The sequence below is a fragment of the Oncorhynchus tshawytscha genome, linkage group LG14 (genome assembly GCF_018296145.1).
Source record: "Oncorhynchus tshawytscha isolate Ot180627B linkage group LG14, Otsh_v2.0, whole genome shotgun sequence".
Lineage (NCBI taxonomy): Eukaryota > Metazoa > Chordata > Actinopteri > Salmoniformes > Salmonidae > Oncorhynchus > Oncorhynchus tshawytscha.
Genome location: NC_056442.1, coordinates 54,652,360 through 54,672,035, shown reverse-complemented (window position 1 = coordinate 54,672,035; position 19,676 = coordinate 54,652,360). Strand labels below are relative to the sequence as shown.

The window sequence follows — 19,676 nt, the reverse complement described above, 5'->3', positions numbered from 1 at the left end:
GTTTCCTCTTGATTGCTAGCAATAGCATACATTCTTTGTTTAACAGTGTTATCTGACAAAGGTTTTGATGTGAGTTTCTGTGCCATCGTTTTCACCAAATCAATTGCAGCCGGTAATATCAAAGTATCTTCAATAGTGTGTGGTTTCATAGTGTAGCAGGCCTAGTCCTTCACTGTGGGAATGATTCAACAGTGTGTGGTTTCATAGTGTAGCAGGCCTAGTCCTTCACTGTGGGAATGATTCAACAGTGTGTGGTTTCATAGTGTAGCAGGCCTAGTCCTTCACTGTGGGAATGATTCAACAGTGTATGGTTTCATAGTGTAGCAGGCCTAGTCCTTCACTGTGGGAATGATTCAACAGTGTATGGTTTCATAGTGTAGCAGGCCTAGTCCTTCACTGTGGGAATGATTCAACAGTGTATGGTTTCATAGTGTAGCAGGCCTAGTCCTTCACTGGGGGAATGATTCAACAGTGTGTGGTTTCATAGTGTAGCAGGCCTAGTCCTTCACTGTGGGAATGATTCAACAGTGTGCTGTTTCATAGTGTAGCAGGCCTAGTCCTTCACTGTGGGAATGACTCAACAGTGTGCTGTTTCATAGTGTAGCAGGCCTAGTCCTTCACTGTGGGAATGATTCAACAGTGTGTGGTTTCATGGTGTAGCAGGCCTAGTCCTTCACTGTGGGAATGATTCAACAGTGTGTGGTTTCATAGTGTAGCAGGCCTAGTCCTTCACTGTGGGAATGATTCAACAGTGTGTGGTTTCATAGTGTAGCAGGCCTAGTCCTTCACTGGGGGAATGATTCAACAGTGTGCTGTTTCATAGTGTAGCAGGCCTAGTCCTTCACTGGGGGAATGATTCAACAGTGTGCTGTTTCATAGTGTAGCAGGCCTAGTCCTTCACTGGGGGAATGATTCAACAGTGTGCTGTTTCATAGTGTAGCAGGCCTAGTCCTTCACTGTGGGAATGATTCAACAGTGTGTGGTTTCATGGTGTAGCAGGCCTAGTCCTTCACTGTGGGAATGATTCAACAGTGTGCTGTTTCATAGTGTAGCAGGCCTAGTCCTTCACTGTGGGAATGATTCAACAGTGTGCTGTTTCATAGTGTAGCAGGCCTAGTCCTTCACTGTGGGAATGACTCAACAGTGTGCTGTTTCATAGTGTAGCAGGCCTAGTCCTTCACTGGGGGAATGATTCAACAGTGTGCTGTTTCATAGTGTAGCAGGCCTAGTCCTTCACTGTGGGAATGATTCAATTGTGTGTGGTTTCATAGTGTAGCAGGCCTAGTCCTTCACTGGGGGAATGATTCAACAGTGTATGGTTTCATAGTGTAGCAGGCCTAGTCCTTCACTGTGGGAATGATTCAACCGTGTATGGTTTCATAGTGTAGCAGGCCTAGTCCTTCACTGGGGGAATGATTCAACAGTGTGCTGTTTCATAGTGTAGCAGGCCTAGTCCTTCACTGTGGGAATGATTCAACAGTGTGTGGTTTCATAGTGTAGCAGGCCTAGTCCTTCACTGGGGGAATGATTCAACAGTGTGTGGTTTCATAGTGTAGCAGGCCTAGTCCTTCACTGGGGGAATGATTCAACAGTGTGTGGTTTCATAGTGTAGCAGGCCTAGTCCTTCACTGTGGGAATGATTCAACAGTGTGTGGTTTCATAGTGTAGCAGGCCTAGTCCTTCACTGTGGGAATGATTCAACAGTGTATGGTTTCATAGTGTAGCAGGCCTAGTCCTTCACTGGGGGAATGATTCAACAGTGTGCTGTTTCATAGTGTAGCAGGCCTAGTCCTTCACTGTGGGAATGATTCAACAGTGTGTGGTTTCATAGTGTAGCAGGCCTAGTCCTTCACTGTGGGAATGATTCAACAGTGTGTGGTTTCATAGTGTAGCAGGCCTAGTCCTTCACTGTGGGAATGATTCAACAGTGTATGGTTTCATAGTGTAGCAGGCCTAGTCCTTCACTGGGGGAATGATTCAACAGTGTGCTGTTTCATAGTGTAGCAGGCCTAGTCCTTCACTGGGGGAATGATTCAGGCGCCACGGTCAAGTGCAGCCTTTTCCCACAATCTAAGGGAGCTTTCTGGTTGAATTTTATAGTTTATATTTCAATTATTATCATTTACTTTTTTTAAGGTTAACCACATTATATTGATTTTGAGGTACAAAGACGATATTATAATGTATTTATTTATATATATATATATATATTATATATGTATGTATATTATTTTGGGGGGGTATTTTGGAAATTCTCTTTTGACCCCATTTTCATATTACGCTAAGGACCCCACATGGGGTCGCGAATCTTAATTTGGGAACGGCTGCATAATGTTGTTGTATATGCTTTGTAATTGACCGCCACCTCCTGGCTGCTTGTTTTATTACATCACGTGAACCGCACAGTGACTGTGTTTGTGTGGGGTGACGACTTTGTGGCAATTAAAACACTAAGCCAGAAAATTGTTTGTGTTTTACATAGGGTCCTTGCTATCAGGGCTCCTTGGGACGTCTCTACCCCATTGAAGTTGAAATGTAAAATACTTAGTGTAATACTTAGTGTATGGTTAGGCTTTAGGGTAGGGATGTCCGAAGGAACCTAGATAGCACTAACCTTTTACACAGGCAGCTCAATTCTGATATTTTTTACACTAATTGGTCATTTTATTAATCACAGCACATCTTTTCACATCAGATCTTTTTCAGAGCTGATTAGTCAAAAGAGCAATTTGTGAAAAATATCTGAATTGAGTCTGACAGAAAACAGCCTGAAAAAGTAAATATTTACCCCAAGTCTGGAGCCCACACAACATTTCATTCATGTTCAAAACATCTACTTATTTGTGTTCAATTTGAATTGATAATCATGATCAACATTAGCATATTAGCAGACAAAATGAAAGAGGTCTAGAGATATGGGATGAAGGGATGAAGGGATTGAGAAGGATGTGTTGCTTGTTTATCCGTTAGTTGTTACTGTATCATCTATTGTAGGGTTTCCCCAACCTGCGAGATCAACAAGGATTAGACATAGATTATGCCAAACATTCCTTTTTTCTTTTATTTATTTTATTTCACCTTTATTTAACCAGGTAGGCAAGTTGAGAACAAGTTCTCATTTACAACTGAGACCTGGCCAAGATAAAGCAAAGCAGTTCGACAGATACAACGACACAGAGTTACACATGGAGTAAAACAAACATACAGTCAATAATACAGTAGAAACAAGTCTATATACAATGTGAGCAAATGAGGTGAGAAGGGAGGTAAAGGCAAAAAAGGCCATGGTGGCAAAGTAAATACAATATAGCAAGTAAAACACTGGAATGGTAGTTTTGCAATGGAAGAATGTGCAAAGTAGAAATAAAAATAATGGGGTGCAAAGGAGCAAAATAAATAAATAAATTAAATACAGTTGGGAAAGAGGTAGTTGTTTGGGCTAAATTATAGGTGGGCTATGTACAGGTGCAGTAATCTGTGAGCTGCTCTGACAGTTGGTGCTTAAAGCTAGTGAGGGAGATAAGTGTTTCCAGTTCCAGAGATTTTTGTAGTTTGTTCCAGTCATTGGCAGCAATGACTTACAAATAAACCATCAAGTGCTCTCAGGAGCCAAATGTTCATTCAACCAAGTCAAACATTTGTGCATGTGCATATGTACGTTCTGCCCCTGAACAAGGCAGGTAACCCACTGTTCCTAGGCCGTCATTGTAAATAGGAATTTATTCTTAACTGACTTGCCTAGTTAAATAAAGGTTATGACAGTGTGATCCATTCTAGTTTATGTCATATACACTCAGAGTGCTTAAAGGAGAAGTTTTTAAATGTTTTTAAATGTAAATGTAATGTTATAGAATGGTCCAAACACTTTGTTTTGTGATTTGACGTGCTTCTAGCTTTTAGGAAACTTTGCAGTGTTTTTTTTAATGCTTTATTTCTTACATTATTAGCCCAGGAAATGTTTTGTGTTATTACATTTGTGTTATACACCACCCACCGCTTCTGAGTATATTACTTGCTAATGTTCAGTCTCTGGATAATAAAATTGATGAACTCAGGGCAATGATTTCCATCCAGTGAGACATCAGGGATTGTAACATACTCTGTTTCAGGGAAACATGGCTCTATCGGGCCGTGTATATTCCCCCTCAAGCCGAAACCACGACGGCCCTCAAAGAACTTCACTGGACTTTATGCAAACTGGAAACCTCATATCCTGTGTGCCGCATTTATTGTAGCTGGGGATTTTAACAAAGTACATTTGAGGACAACCCTACTGAAGTTCTACCAATACATGTGGTTCTACAAGACTGTCGTACTCGCTCTGGTAAAACACTCGACCACTGCTACTCCAACTGTCAGGATGCCTACAAGGCCCTCCCCCGCCCTCCCTTTCGGCAAATCTGATCACGACTCAATTTTTACTCCTCCCTTCCTATAGGCAGAAACTCAAACAGGAAGTACCCGTGCTAATGACTATTCAATGCTGGTCTGACCAATTGGAATCCACACTTCAAGATGGTTTTGATCTTGGGGACTGGGATATGTTTCGGGTTGACCTCCGAGAGCAACATAGATGAATCCACAGACACGGTGACTGATTTTCATTAGGTAGTGTACAGGAGATGTTGTACCCACTGTGACTATTAAAACCTCCCCTAATCAGAAAGCATGGATAGATGGCAGCATTTGCACAAAACTTGAAGGGGTGAACCATCAAATTTAACCGTGGTAAGGTGACTGGGAATATGGCCTAATAGGCAGGTTATTCCCTCCATAAGGCAATCAAACAGGCAACAGGTAACAGGTAACCTCATTATAGAGACAAAGTGGAGTCGCAATTCAATGGCTCAGACACACAACGTATGTGGGCAGGGTCTACAGACAATCAAGCAATCAATCAAATATATTTATAAAGCCCTTCTTACATCAGCTGATGTCACAAAGTGCTGTACAGAAACCCAGACAATTATGGACTACAAAGGGAAAACCAGCCACGTCGCGGACACCGACGTCTTGCTTCCGGACAAACTAAACACCTTCTTCACTTGCTTTGAGGATAACACAGTGCAACTGACGCGGTCCGTTACCAAGGACTCTGGGCTCTCCTTCTCCATTGCTGACGTGAGCAAGACATTTAAGCGTGTTAACCCTCACAAGGCTGCCAGCCCAGATGCAGACCAGCTGGCTGGAGTGTTTACTGTAGTCCCCACATGCTTCAAGATGTTCCTGTACCCCAAAAAAGCAAAGGTAACTGAACTAAATGACTATCGCCCCATAGCACTCACTTCTGTCATCATGAAGTGCTTTGAGAAATGAGTCAAGGAGTCTCTACCTTACCTGACACCCTAGACCCACTTCAACTGTGTGTATTGTTAGATATTACTGCGCTGTCGGAGCTAGAAACACAAGCATTTCGCTACACCCGCAATAACATCTGCTAAACATGTGTATGTGACAAATAACATTTGATTTGATTTGACTGCCTGATCCTCATTGTGCAGTACTGGGAATCTGGTATGAATGCTCCAAAAACACCCAAATACCTCCTTTTAGAAAGGGAAACACTGTCAGTAGAGGGATACGGGTCTCGGTACAGTGATACGGGTCTCGGTACAGTGATACGGGTCCCGGTACAGTGATACGGGTCCCGGTACAGTGATATATACGGGTCTCGGTAGAGTGATACGGGTCTCAGTAGAGTGATACGGGTCCCGGTACAGTGATACGGGTCTCGGTAGAGTGATACGGGTCTCAGTAGAGTGATACGGGTCTCAGTATAGTGATACGGGTCTCAGTATAGTGATACGGGTCTCAGTAGAGTGATACGGGTCTCAGTAGAGTGATACAGGTCTCAGTAGAGTGATACGGGTCTCAGTATAGTGATACGAGTCTCGGGATAATGATACGGGTCTCAGTATAATGATACGGCTCTCAGTATAATGATATGGGTCTCAGTAGAGTGATACGGGTCTCAGTATAGTGATACGGGTCACAGTATAATGATACGGGTCTCAGTATAATGATACGGGTCTCCGTATAGTGATCCAGGTCTCAGTATAGTGATACGGGTCTCAGTAGAGTGATACGGGTCTCAGTATAGTGATACGGGTCTCAGTATAGTGATACGGGTCTCAGTATAGTGATACGGGTCTCAGTATAGTGATACGGGTCTCAGTATAGTGATCCAGGTCTCAGTATAGTGATACGGGTGTCAGTAGAGTGATACAGGTCTCAGTATAGTGATACGGGTGTCAGTAGAGTGATACAGGTCTCAGTATAGTGATACGGGTCTCAGTATAGTGATACGGGTCTCAGTATAGTGATACGGGTCTCAGTATAGTGATACGGGTGTCAGTAGAGTGATACGGGTCTCAGTATAGTGATACGGGTGTCAGTAGAGTGATCCAGGTCTCAGTATAGTGATACGGGTCTCAGTATAGTGATACGGGTCTCAGTATAGTGATCCAGGTCTCAGTATAATGATACGGGTCTCAGTATAGTGATACGGGTCTCAGTATAGTGATACGGGTCCCGGTACAGTGATACGGGTCCCGGTACAGTGATATATACGGGTCTCGGTAGAGTGATACGGGTCTCAGTAGAGTGATACGGGTCCCGGTACAGTGATACGGGTCTCGGTAGAGTGATACGGGTCTCAGTAGAGTGATACGGGTCTCAGTATAGTGATACGGGTCTCAGTATAGTGATACGGGTCTCAGTAGAGTGATACGGGTCTCAGTAGAGTGATACAGGTCTCAGTAGAGTGATACGGGTCTCAGTATAGTGATACGAGTCTCGGGATAATGATACGGGTCTCAGTATAATGATACGGCTCTCAGTATAATGATATGGGTCTCAGTAGAGTGATACGGGTCTCAGTATAGTGATACGGGTCACAGTATAATGATACGGGTCTCAGTATAATGATACGGGTCTCCGTATAGTGATCCAGGTCTCAGTATAGTGATACGGGTCTCAGTAGAGTGATACGGGTCTCAGTATAGTGATACGGGTCTCAGTATAGTGATACGGGTCTCAGTATAGTGATACGGGTCTCAGTATAGTGATACGGGTCTCAGTATAGTGATCCAGGTCTCAGTATAGTGATACGGGTGTCAGTAGAGTGATACAGGTCTCAGTATAGTGATACGGGTGTCAGTAGAGTGATACAGGTCTCAGTATAGTGATACGGGTCTCAGTATAGTGATACGGGTCTCAGTATAGTGATACGGGTCTCAGTATAGTGATACGGGTGTCAGTAGAGTGATACGGGTCTCAGTATAGTGATACGGGTGTCAGTAGAGTGATCCAGGTCTCAGTATAGTGATACGGGTCTCAGTATAGTGATACGGGTCTCAGTATAGTGATCCAGGTCTCAGTATAATGATACGGGTCTCAGTATAGTGATACGGGTCTCAGTATAGTGATACGGGTCTCAGTAGAGTGATACGGGTCTCAGTATAGTGATCCAGGTCTCAGTATAGTGATACGGGTCTCAGTATAGTGATACGGGTCTCAGTATAGTGATACGGGTCTCAGTAGAGTGATACGGGTCTCAGTATAGTGATCCAGGTCTCAGTATAGTGATACGGGTCTCAGTATAGTGATCCAGGTCTCAGTATAGTGATAGAGGTCTCAGTATAGTGATCCAGGTCTCAGTATAATGATATGGGTCTCAGTATAGTGATCCAGGTCTCAGTATAGTGATCCAGGTCTCAGTATAGTGATACGGGTCTCAGTATAGTGATCCAGGTCTCAGTATAGTGATACAGGTCTCAGTATAGTGATCCAGGTCTCAGTATAATGATACGGGTCTCAGTATAGTGATCCAGGTCTCAGTATAATGATACAGGTCTCAGTATAGTGATACGGGTCTCAGTATAGTGATACAGGTCTCAGTATAGTGATCCAGGTCTCAGTATAGTGATACGGGTCTCAGTAGAGTGATACGGGTCTCAGTATAGTGACCCAGGTCTCAGTATAGTGATACGGGTCTCAGTATAGTGATCCAGGTCTCAGTATAGTGATACGGGTCTCAGTATAGTGATACGGGTCTCAGTATAGTGATACGGGTCTCAGTATAATGATACGGGTCTCAGTATAGTGATACGGGTCTCAGTATAGTGATACGGGTCTCAGTATAGTGATACGGGTCTCAGTATAGTGATACGGGTCTCAGTATAGTGATACGGGTCTCAGTATAATGATACGGGTCTCAGTATAATGATACGGGTCTCAGTAGAGTGATACGGGTCTCAGTATAGTGATCGAGGTCTTTAGATGTTGTACATTGAAACTGAGTCATTCCGAACTTCATCTGTAACGTTAAATTCCATTTTGTTCGTTTTGAGCTGTTTTCCCTATCCAGCTGTTCTCTGTGTAGCCTGCTGCTAGACCGGACAACAAAGAATCTGGAACCTTCTATAACATGCCTATTAGATTTAAAAAATTGTTTGTAAAAAAATATAGTTATTCTTTAAGTTGGTATTGATGAATAACCCGCCTGATTTATGTTGTTTTCCCCTTTTTAGATGGTGTCTGCACCACGGCGGACTGCACTCAGTCAGGTAAATACACACACACACACACACACACACACACACACACACACACACACACACACACACACACACACACACACAGAATATAGTAGAATATGAGCTGTGTTTGTCTGTGTGCAGCGTCTCGTCTGTTAGAGAACATGGATGCCAATGTGGACCCGTGTGACAACTTCTACCAGTACGCCTGTGGAGGCTGGTTGAAGAAGAACGTCATCCCAGAGACCAGCTCCCGATACAGCACCTTTGACATCCTACGAGACGAACTGGAGGTGGTCCTCAAAGGTTAGACACACACACACACACACACACACACACACACACACACACACACACACACACACACGGCTAGGAAGCAGAATTTGTGTGTCCTGGTTAGAGACGTTTTGTGGCATAGTTTGGATCCAGTGAGTTTGCCAGGGTGGTGGAAGTGAGGGCTAGGTTTGGATCTGTTGTCCAGGGAGGTGGGAGTGAGGGCTAGGTTTGGATCTGTTGTCCAGGGAGGTGGGAGTGAGGGCTAGGTGTGGATCTGTTGTCCAGGGAGGTGGGAGTGAGGGCTAGGTTTGGATCTGTTGTCCAGGGAGGTGGGAGTGAGGGCTAGGTTTGGCTCTGTTGTCCAGGGAGGTGGGAGTGAGGGCTAGGTTTGGATCTGTTGTCCAGGGAGGTGGGAGTGAGGGCTAGGTTTGGATCTGTTGTCCAGGGAGGTGGGAGTGAGGGCTAGGTTTGGATCTGTTGTCCAGGGTGGTGAGAGTGATAGGGGGCTAGGTTTTGGATCTGTTGTCCAGGGAGGTGGGAGTGAGGGCTAGGTTTGGATCTGTTGTCCAGGGAGATGGGAGTGAGAGGGGCTAGGTTTTGGATCTGTTGTCCAGGGAGATGGGAGTGAGAGGGGGCTAGGTTTGGATCTGTTGCCCAGTGAGGTGGGAGTGAGGGCTAGGTTTGGATCTGTTGTCCAGGGAGATGGGAGTGAGAGGCGGCTAGGTTTTGGATCTGTTGTCCAGGGAGGTGAGAGTGAGGGCTAGGTTTGCATCTGTTGTCCAGGGAGGTGAGAGTGAGGGCTAGGTATTGGATCTGTTGTCCAGGGAGGTGGGAGTGAGGGCTAGGTATTGGATCTGTTGTCCAGGGAGGTGGGAGTGAGGGCTAGGTTTTGGATCTGTTGTCCAGGGAGGTGAGAGTGAGGGCTAGGTATTGGATCTGTTGTCCAGGGAGGTGGGAGTGAGGGCTAGGTTTTGGATCTGTTGTCCAGGGAGGTGAGAGTGAGGGCTAGGTATTGGATCTGTTGTCCAGGGAGGTGGGAGTGAGGGCTAGGTATTGGATCCGTTGTCCAGGGAGGTGGGAGTGAGGGCTAGGTTTTGGATCTGTTGTCCATGGAGGTGGGAGTGAGGGCTAGGTTTGGTGTGGTTGGAGGATATACTGGAGTTTAAGCAGCTTCTCTTTCAGGAAAAGACAGACTCTTGGAATAGATACTGTTGTAAATGGGGGCATCTATCTACAGCGTTTTACCGTGATTGCGGTCTCCTCCAATGCAGGAACATTTCCTTTAAAAGGTGCATAGAGGACAAGCACGATCTGATTAGAATAGTTGGATGCCTTTAACATCTGCTAAGGAGATGAGTCTGAAGCGAATGTGGGTCTGGCCATCTGACTAGCTGTCTCCTTGCTGTCCCCAGTCCACCTGGTCGCGCTGCTGCTCCAGGTTCAACTGTTCTGCCTGCGTCTATGGAACCCTGACCTGTTCACCGGACGTGCTACCTTGTCCCAGACCTGCTGTTTTCAACTCTCTAGAGACAGCAGGTGTGGTAGAGATACTCTGAATGATCGGCTATGAAAAGCCAACTGACATTTACTCCTGAGGTGCTGACCTGTTGCACCCTCTACAACCACTGTGATTATTATTATTTGACCCTGCCGGTCATTTATGAACATTTGAACATCTTGGCCATGTTCTGTTATAATCTCCACCCGGCACAGCCAGAAGAAGACTGGCCACCCCACATAGCCTGGATCCTCTCTAGGTTTCTTCCTAGGTTCTGGCCTTTCTAGGGAGTTTTTTCCTAGCCACCGTGCTTCTACACCTGCATTGCTTGCTGTTTGGGGTTTTAGGCTGAGTTTCTGCACAGCACTTTGTGACATCAGCTGATGTAAGAAGGGCTATATAAATACATTTGATTGATTGATTGACTAGGAATGAGCATCTTGTTAGCTCCATCTTGACAGTGGATTTACAGGAAGGGTCCCCCTTAGACCTGGGAGGTGGGGGCTGTGAGGTCTGTGTCTGTGTGTGTGTGTGTGTGTGTGTGTGTGTGTGTGTGTGTGTGTGTGTGTGTGTGTGCGTGCGTGCGTGCGTGCGTACGTACGTGCGTGCGTGCGTGCGCGTGCGTGCGTGTGTGTGTGTATCAGTGGTGAGTTACATGTTCCACGTTACCTGCTGCAGATTTTTGAGAAGGCCAGAGGAATCCTGAGCAGGTTGACCAAGTGGAAGGGCAGAGGAATCCTGAGCAGGTTGACCAAGTGGAAGGGCAGAGGAATCCTGAGCAGGTTGACCAAGTGGAAGGGCAGAGGAATCCTGAGCAGGTTGACCAAGTGGAAGGGCAGAGGAATCCTGAGCAGCTTGACCAAGTGGAAGGGCAGAGAAATCCTGAGCAGGTTGACCAAGTGGAAGGGCAGAGGAATCCGGAGCAGGTTGACCAAGTGGAAGGGCAGAGGAATCCTGAGCAGGTTGACCAAGTGGAAGGGCAGAGGAATCCTGAGCAGGTTGACCAAGTGGAAGGCCAGAGGAATCCTGAGCAGGTTGACCAAGTGGAAGGGCAGAGGAATCCTGAGCAGGTTGACCAAGTGGAAGGGCAGAGGAATCCTGAGCAGGTTGACCAAGTGGAAGGGCAGAGGAATCCTGAGCAGGTTGACCAAGTGGAAGGGCAGAGGGGGTTGTCTGACATTTATGGTCTGTTAATAAGGATCGTACCCTTTTTTAAAACATTTTCGCCTAAAATGACAAACCCAAATCTAACTACCTGTAACTCAGGACCTGAAGAAAGGATATGCATATTATTGATACCATTTGAAAGGAAACACATTGAGGTTTCTGGAAATGTGAAATTTATTTATGAGAATATAACACATTAGATCTGGTAAGAGATAATACAAAGATTAAAACATGCTTTTAAAAATATTTTTCTATCATCTTTGAAATGCAAGAGAAATGTCATACTTTCAGATAGGAGTCTAGGTGTAATTTAGATTTTGGCCACCAGATGGTAGCAGTTTGTGTGCAAAGTTTCAGACTGATCCAGTGAAGAATTACATTACTGCACAATATTTTGTGTTAAGTCTACCAGGAGTTTGCCCAAATGTGCTGAATTGGTCAATTGATACATTTTCAACTATAGAGAACATACACAAATGTTATGGTAATACATTTTTTTAGTTTACACTCACCCAGAAATGTCATACATGATGGTTCATTAGCTTATACAATAATGTTCAGATATCTAGATGGTCGGACATGGTGGGTGTGGAGCCAGATACAACATTGGGGTCAAACTTTAGTCCCCAATTCCTACATTTTAACATAAAAATGGGTTTTATCAAACAAAACTATGCAACATTTGATCTCTGGGACCCTCAGGATGACAAAGCAGAGTAAGATTACTGAATGTAAGTAAATGATTTACCTTCAAAGGTGAATGTATCAAACCAGATGCCGTGATTAAAGTTGTTTTTAACATGCCATCAAACCAGAGCATGGTATTGTTTCACTGTAATAGCTACTGCTAATTGGACTCTACAGTTAGATTAAAAATCATTTAAGCTTTCTGGCCATTTAAGACATGTCTATGTCCCGGAAAGTTGGCTGCTGTTTACAACGTCATTCTAGTCACGTTAACGCACCTTAGCAACAACTGTCCCGGTTTACAAACACCCATCCTATAGAGGTTAAAGAGACCCTACAGTGTAGAACATTTACCATCTGTAAAAGAGACCCTATCTGTTAAAGAGACCCTATCTGTTAAAGAGACCCTATCTGTTAAAGAGACCCTATCTGTTAAAGAGACCCTATTTGTTAAAGAGACCCTATCTGTTAAAGAGACCCTATCTGTTAAAGAGACCCTATCTGTTAAAGAGACCCTATCTGTTAAAGAGACCCTATTTGTTAAAGAGACCCTATCTGTTAAAGAGACCCTATCTGTTAAAGAGATCCTATCTGTTAAAGAGATCCTATCTGTTAAAGAGACCCTATCTGTTAAAGAGACCCTATCTGTTAGAGACCCTATCTGTTAGAGACCCTATCTGTTAGAGACCCTATCTGTTAGAGACCCTATCTGTTAGAGACCCTATCTGTTAAAGAGACCCTATCTGTTAAAGAGACCCTATTTGTTAAAGAGACCCTATTTGTTAAAGAGATCCTATCTGTTAAAGAGATCCTATCTGTTAAAGAGACCCTATCTGTTAAAGAGACCATATCTGTTAAAGAGACCCTATCTGTTAAAGAGACCCTATTTGTTAAAGAGACCCTATCTGTTAAAGAGACCCTACAGTGCACGTGATGAAAATCCTAGATATTCTTCATCCAAGATGAGTCTGAATAATGGTTGACAGATGTATATGGATGGAAATATGAAAGACTCTCTAAGTCCTCTATTTTAGCTTCTTTTACAGTCGACCTCTCCCTCACTTTCTCTCCCTCTTCCACTTTCTATCCCCTCAATCACTCTCTGGATCGCGCCTTTATCTTTCATTCTGTCTCTCCACCTCTTCTCCTCCACCTCTTCTCCTCCACCTCTTCTCCTCCTCTGTCCTCTGTTATATTCTCTTCTCCTCCCCTCTCATCTGTTATAGTCTCTTCTCCTCCTCTCTCCTCTGTTATAGTCTCTTCTCCTCCACCTCTTCTCCTCCTCTCTTGTCTGTTAGTCTCTTCTCCTCCACCTCTTCTCCTCCTCTCTCCTCTGTTAGTCTCTTCTCCTCCACCTCTTCTCCTCCTCTCTCCTCTGTTATAGTCTCTTCTCCTCCACCTCTTCTCCTCCTCTCTCCTCTGATATATTCTCTTCTCCTCCACTTCTTCTCCTCTTCCTCTCTCCTCTTCCTCTATCTCTTGACATCTCAAGTGCCTGTCGTGAACTTGTTATGGATTTTTAAACCGTACTATAATTATCAGTAGAGTATTCTTGGGGGGTCCTAATTTGTCTGATTGAATAGGCATGATTGTCCACAGCCGAAGCCTGATTTTAAAAGGTGTCTGAGTGTTTGATTCTCCGGTTTCTGTCTTTGATTGCTGTATTTCTATCAGTCTCCACTTTCTCTATCAGATGTCATTATCACTAGAACAATGCTGTCAGGAGAAAAGCCCACCCTGGTAACAGATGGGTAGACAATGTTCCTGCCAATACCAGTCAAGGTTAAGACTGCACTATCCAGTCAGTCAGGCTCCATGGTTCTGAGTATCCAGTCAGTCAGGCTCCATGGTTCTGAGTATCCAGTCAGTCAGGCTCTATGGTCCTGGAGTATCCAGTCAGTCAGACTCTATGGTCCTGGAATATCCAGTCAGTCAGGCTCTATGGTCCTGGAGTATCCAGTCAGTCAGGCTCTATGGTCCTGGAGTATCCAGTCAGTCAGGCTCTATGGTCCTGGATTATCTAGTCAGTAAAGGATACCGTTTCTATGCCTCCGTGTGCCATTTGAATGAAGTTGAATGTAGTTTCTGAAGCATAGCTAACTAGCCTAACTAGCAATTCATAAAAGTCTACAGGAAAAGCTAACATGCTACGACTTTGGGTTAGTCTAGTGTAGGCCTCATATACCACAGGGTTACCACTCCTAACACAGAGCATGAGTGTAACCTTTGACCTCAAGTGTCCTGCCTGGTTAAACATGCCAACCCTGGTCAACATATACCTTATCTGTTAACAGCAGCCTGCAGGGCGCTGCGTTTGCCACACCTGGACAGTTCACATCAGGTATTAAACCGCAGGGTGTTGGCCACACCTGGACAGTTTACATCAGGTATTAGCAGGGTGTTGGCCACACCTGGACAGTTCACATCAGGTATTAGCAGGGTGTTGGCCACACCTGGACAGTTTACATCAGGTATTAAACCGCAGGGTGTTGGCCACACCTGGACAGTTCACATCAGGTATTAAACCGCAGGGTGTTGGCCACACCTGGACAGTTCACATCAGGTATTAAACCGCAGGGTGTTGGCCACACCTGGACAGTTCACATCAGGTATTAGCAGGGTGTTGGCCACACCTGGACAGTTTACATCAGGTATTAGCAGGGCGTTGGCCACACCTGGACAGTTCACATCAGGTATTAATCCGCAGATCTATGGACACTCTAGATTGAAATGGCTTGCACTGAGTGATAGCTCTGGTACCCACAGACACAGTAGTCTATTATTTGAGCCTGTGTGTGACGTAGGAAGTGAAATCTGAAACCACTTCAAGCTGGGATGTTCCTCCAATTAATTCATTCGCTCTTCTGACTGTCCATCAATTCCTGGCTGAACCCTATGTCACAGATACTTACAAAGCACATGCCCACAATCCTTCAACAGAAGATAGTCGTTTCATCACCGTAGCACATTCAGAGATCGATAGCCATTCATCTGAAATAACTCAGATTAAAAAAACACTTTCTGTTTGTCATAGACAGACGAGTAATATGAGATGAAAGATGAGCTCCTAACGAGGTCAGGAAGCCAAGCTGGAGCTCTGTGAGACCTTCACAGCGATGGGGCCGACATTTCGATCAAGAGACCTTTTGATAATGTGCACATTTTTCTCTTAACACTACACATACAAATACTGTATCTATTTTACAGTTATAAGGAAGGTGATGTCTCAGTTAGTAATTTATAAAAATGTGATTATACTATATATTTTGTTTTGTTGATTGGGAAATGCGTCATATAAAATATTTCGTGTTTTTATAATACTTGTACTGGTGTACCTGAGCTTGTGTCCTCAGAAGTGGCTACACTTCAGTAATTTATAACTATTTTAATCAGAAAGGTGAGATTTTTAACCTTTCTTGGAGTATGCAGCATTACTAGTTATTGTTCATGGCTCAGGATAATACTTACTTTTGTGGATTACATAGATTACATTTAGTTACATTTAACTGGTTTTAATTGATGGGGGGGAAAACAGCCTGAAAAAAAACACACGCTGAAACTAACAAAGAATACGACATTTCGTCATAACGTACACTACCGGTCAAAGGTTTTAACCCGTTCTTATTTGTGGTGGCAACGTAGCCTAGTGGTTAGAGCATTGGACTAATAACCAAAAGGTTGCAAGATCAAACCCTGAGCTGACAAGGTATAAATCTGTCGTTCTTCCCCTGAACAAGGCAGCTAACCCAATGTTCCTAGACCAGCTAACCCAATGTTCCTAGGCCGTCATTGAAAATAAGGATGTGTTCTTAACTGACTTGCCTAGTTAAATAAAACAATTAATTCAATGGTTTTTCTTTATTTTTACTATTTCCTACTATTTCTTTTACTATTTACTATTTTCTTCAAAACTATGAAATAACACATATGGATTCATGTACTATCCACAAAAGTGTTAAACAAATCAAAATATATTTTAGATTTTAGATTCCTCAAAGTAGTCACCCTTTGCCTTTGACAGCTTTGCACACTCTTGGCATTCTCTCAACCAGCTTCACCTCGAATGCTTTTCCAACAGTCTTGAAGGAGTTCCCACATATGCTGAGGACTTGTTGGCTGCTTTTCCTTCGCTCTGCTGTTGTTCCGATTCATCCCAAACCATCTCATTTGGTTTTGAGTTGGCCAGGTCATCTGATGCAGCACACCATCACTCTCCTTCTTGGTAAAATAGCCCTTACACAGCCTGACACACCAGGCTGCTCGCTAGGGCGCACACCTGTCACCAGTGTTACGCGCATAATGACACTCACCTGGACTCCGTCACCTCCTTGATTACCTGCCTTTTATAAGTCTCTCCCTTTGGTTCCTTCCCCAGTCGTCATTGTTGCTGTTTCATGTTGGTGCGCTGTTTGTGGTTCTTGTTTTGTTAATTAATTAATTAAATGTATTCTGTCCCTGGACTTGCTTCCCGACTTTCAGGCATCAGTGAGGCATTCTAAAACCTTTGACCGGTAGTGAATGCACAAACTGTTTTGAATGGAAAGCATGTGACGGGTTTAATAAGGCACTGCTCTGGACACTTAACCACAAGGATAGTTTTCCATCTCTGCTTTGTTTCAGGTATGGCATACTGGGCAATCATTTGCCCAATTGACTGTGAGCTTTTTAATTATACCTTGTTTATGGAGAGAGATGTAAGGAAATGGGGGGGAGATGACATATGGTTGTGGTCTCTGTGAGAAGGTCTAAACCCTGCGTGACGCTGCCCTTTATGACTACTGTGACTAGCTTTATGAGAAACAGATCTACTCACTACTGATGGAACATTATATTGAGACACAATGGCTGGAAAACTCGGAATTCTACATCCAACTCAAAATTCCAGAATTTTAGCCTCTTTCTAGAACTCTGACTTTCCGACCTGAAGATCACTGATGTCATGATTTGACCTTGTATTTTTCAGAGTTCCCAATGTCTACAGACAGACAGCTGTGACATCATATCACAAAGGTTCAGCGGAGTCTGTCAATCAGACAGCAGTGACGTGACAGATGATCAGGCAGTGGCTGTGTTCAACAGCATCAAATCCATGATGCATTGTGGGCAAATGGTGACTGACTGATCTAGAAATAATAATGAGTAGTTATTTATAATGCAAGGTGATTTGTGAGTCAGTTGTCAGTCGCTTGCATTCTCAGCTGCAATGTCGAACAAGCCCAATGTCTGTCAGTGACATCGCAAAGGGTCAGACAGTGGGCGAGTTTGAGCGGATCACTTTTGTCTGCAGTCGACTGCAAGTTTCTGCATTTGCCCAATAACAAGTTCACCCTGCAGCCATTTTCTACATAGTGGGAGGTTCTATTGTCAACCAATCATTGTTTGTTTAGTTTGACCCACGTGAACGTGACCAAAGACATGACTGAAACAGGAACCAACTTTGCCATGATTCATGTTTACAGTGGATATATACAAATTACATATATATATATATATATATATATATATATATATACACAGTTGAAGTCAGAAGTTTACATACACCTTAGCCAAATACATTACTCAGTTTTTCACAATTCCTGACATTTAATCCTAGTAAAAATTCCCTGTCTTAGGTCAGTTCAGCTCATCACTTTATTTTCAGATTGTGAAATGTCAGAATAATAGTAGAGAGAATGATTTATTTCAGCTTTTATTTCTTTCGTCACATTCCCAGTGGGTCAGATGTCTACATACACTCAATTAGTATTTGGTAGCATTGCCTTTAAATTGTTTAACTTAGGTCAAACACTTCAGGTAGCCTTCCACAAGCTTTCCACAATAAATTGGGTGAATTTTGGCCCATTCCTCCTGACAGAGCTGGTGCAACTGAGTCAGGTTTGTAGGCCTCCTTGCTCGCACAAGGTTTTTCTGTTCTGCCTACACATTTTCTATGGGATTGAGGTCAGAGCTTTGTAATGGCCACTCCAATACCTTGACTTTGTTGTCCTTAAGCCATTTTAGCACAACTTTGGAAGTATGCTTGGGGCCATTGTCCATTTGGAAGACCCATTTGCGACCAAGCTTTAACTTCCTGACTGATGTCTGGAGATGTTGCTTCAATATATTCACATATTTTTCCCCCTCATGATGCCATCTATTTTGTGAAGTGCACCAGTCCCTCCTGCAGCAAACCACCCCACAACATGATGCTGCCACCCCTGTGCTTCACGGTTGGGATGGTGTTCTTCAGCTTGCAAGCCTCTCCCCTTTTCCTCCAAACATAACGATGATCATTATGGCCAAACAGTTCAATTTTTGTTTCATCAGACCAGAAGTAATTTCTCCAAAAAGTACGATCTTTGTCCCCATGTGCAGTTGCAAACCGTAATCTGGCTTTTTTTATGGGCGTTTTGGAGCAGTGGTTTCTTCCTTGCTGAGCGACCTTTCAGGTTATGTCGATATAGGACTCGTTTTACTGTGGAAATAGATACTTTTGTACCTGTTTCCTCCAGCATCTTCACAAGGTCCTTTGCTGTTGTTCTGGGATTGATTTGCACTTTTCGCACCAATGTACCTTCATCTCTAGGAGACAGAACGCGTCTTTTTCCTGAGCGGTATGACAGCTGTGTGGTCCCATGGTGTTTATACTTTCGTACTATCGTTTGTACAGATGAATGTGGTACCTTCAGGCACTTAGAAATTGCTCCCAAGGATGAACCAAAAAAATTCTGGAGTCTTGGCTGATTTCTTTGATTTTCCCATGATTTCAAGCAAAGAGGCACTGAGTTTGAAGGTAGGCCTTGAAATACATCCGCAGGTACACCTACAATTGACTCAAATCATGTCAATTAGCCTATGAGAAGCTTCTAAAGCCATGACATCGTTTTCTGGAATTTTCCAAGCTGTTTAAAGGCACAGTAAACTTAGTATGTAAACTTCTGACCCACTGGAATTGTGATACCATTGAGGGCCACCATTGTTCCTGTTCCCAAGAAAGCTAAGGTAACTGAGCTAAACGACTACCGCCCCGTAGCACTCACATCCGTCATCATGAAGTGCTTGGAGAGACTAGTCAAGGACCATATCACCTCCACCCTACCTGACACCCTTGACCCACTCCAATTTGCTTACCGCCCAAATAGGTCCACAGACGATGCAATCTCAACAACACTGCACACTGCCCTAACCCATCTGGACAAGAGGAATACCTATGTGAGAATGCTGTTCATCGACTACAGCTCGGCATTCAACACCATAGTACCCTCCAAGCTCGTCATCAAGCTCGAGACCCTGGGTCTCGACCCCGCCCTGTGCAACTGGGTTCTGGACTTCCTGACGGGCCGCCCCCAGGTGGTGAGGGTAGGCAACAACATCTCCTCCCCGCTGATCCTCAACACTGGGGCCCCACAAGGGTGCGTTCTGAGCCTCTCCTGTACTCCCTGTTCACCCACGACTGCGTGGCCATGCACGCCTCCAACTCAATCATCAAGTTTGCGGACGACACAACAGTGGTAGGCTTGATTACCAACAAC

The 19,676-nt window shown here is 44.1% G+C and overlaps 1 protein-coding gene across 1 annotated transcript in view; it reads left to right on the top strand.

Annotated features, from left to right (window-relative positions):
• Positions 1-19,676, top strand: part of LOC112267493 (neprilysin-like) — a 99,078-nt gene that overhangs the window by 24,101 nt on the left and 55,301 nt on the right. Inside the window, 2 exon segments of the mRNA XM_042297690.1 lie at positions 8,532-8,567; positions 8,682-8,843. Coding sequence (XP_042153624.1) covers positions 8,532-8,567; positions 8,682-8,843 — 198 coding nt within the window.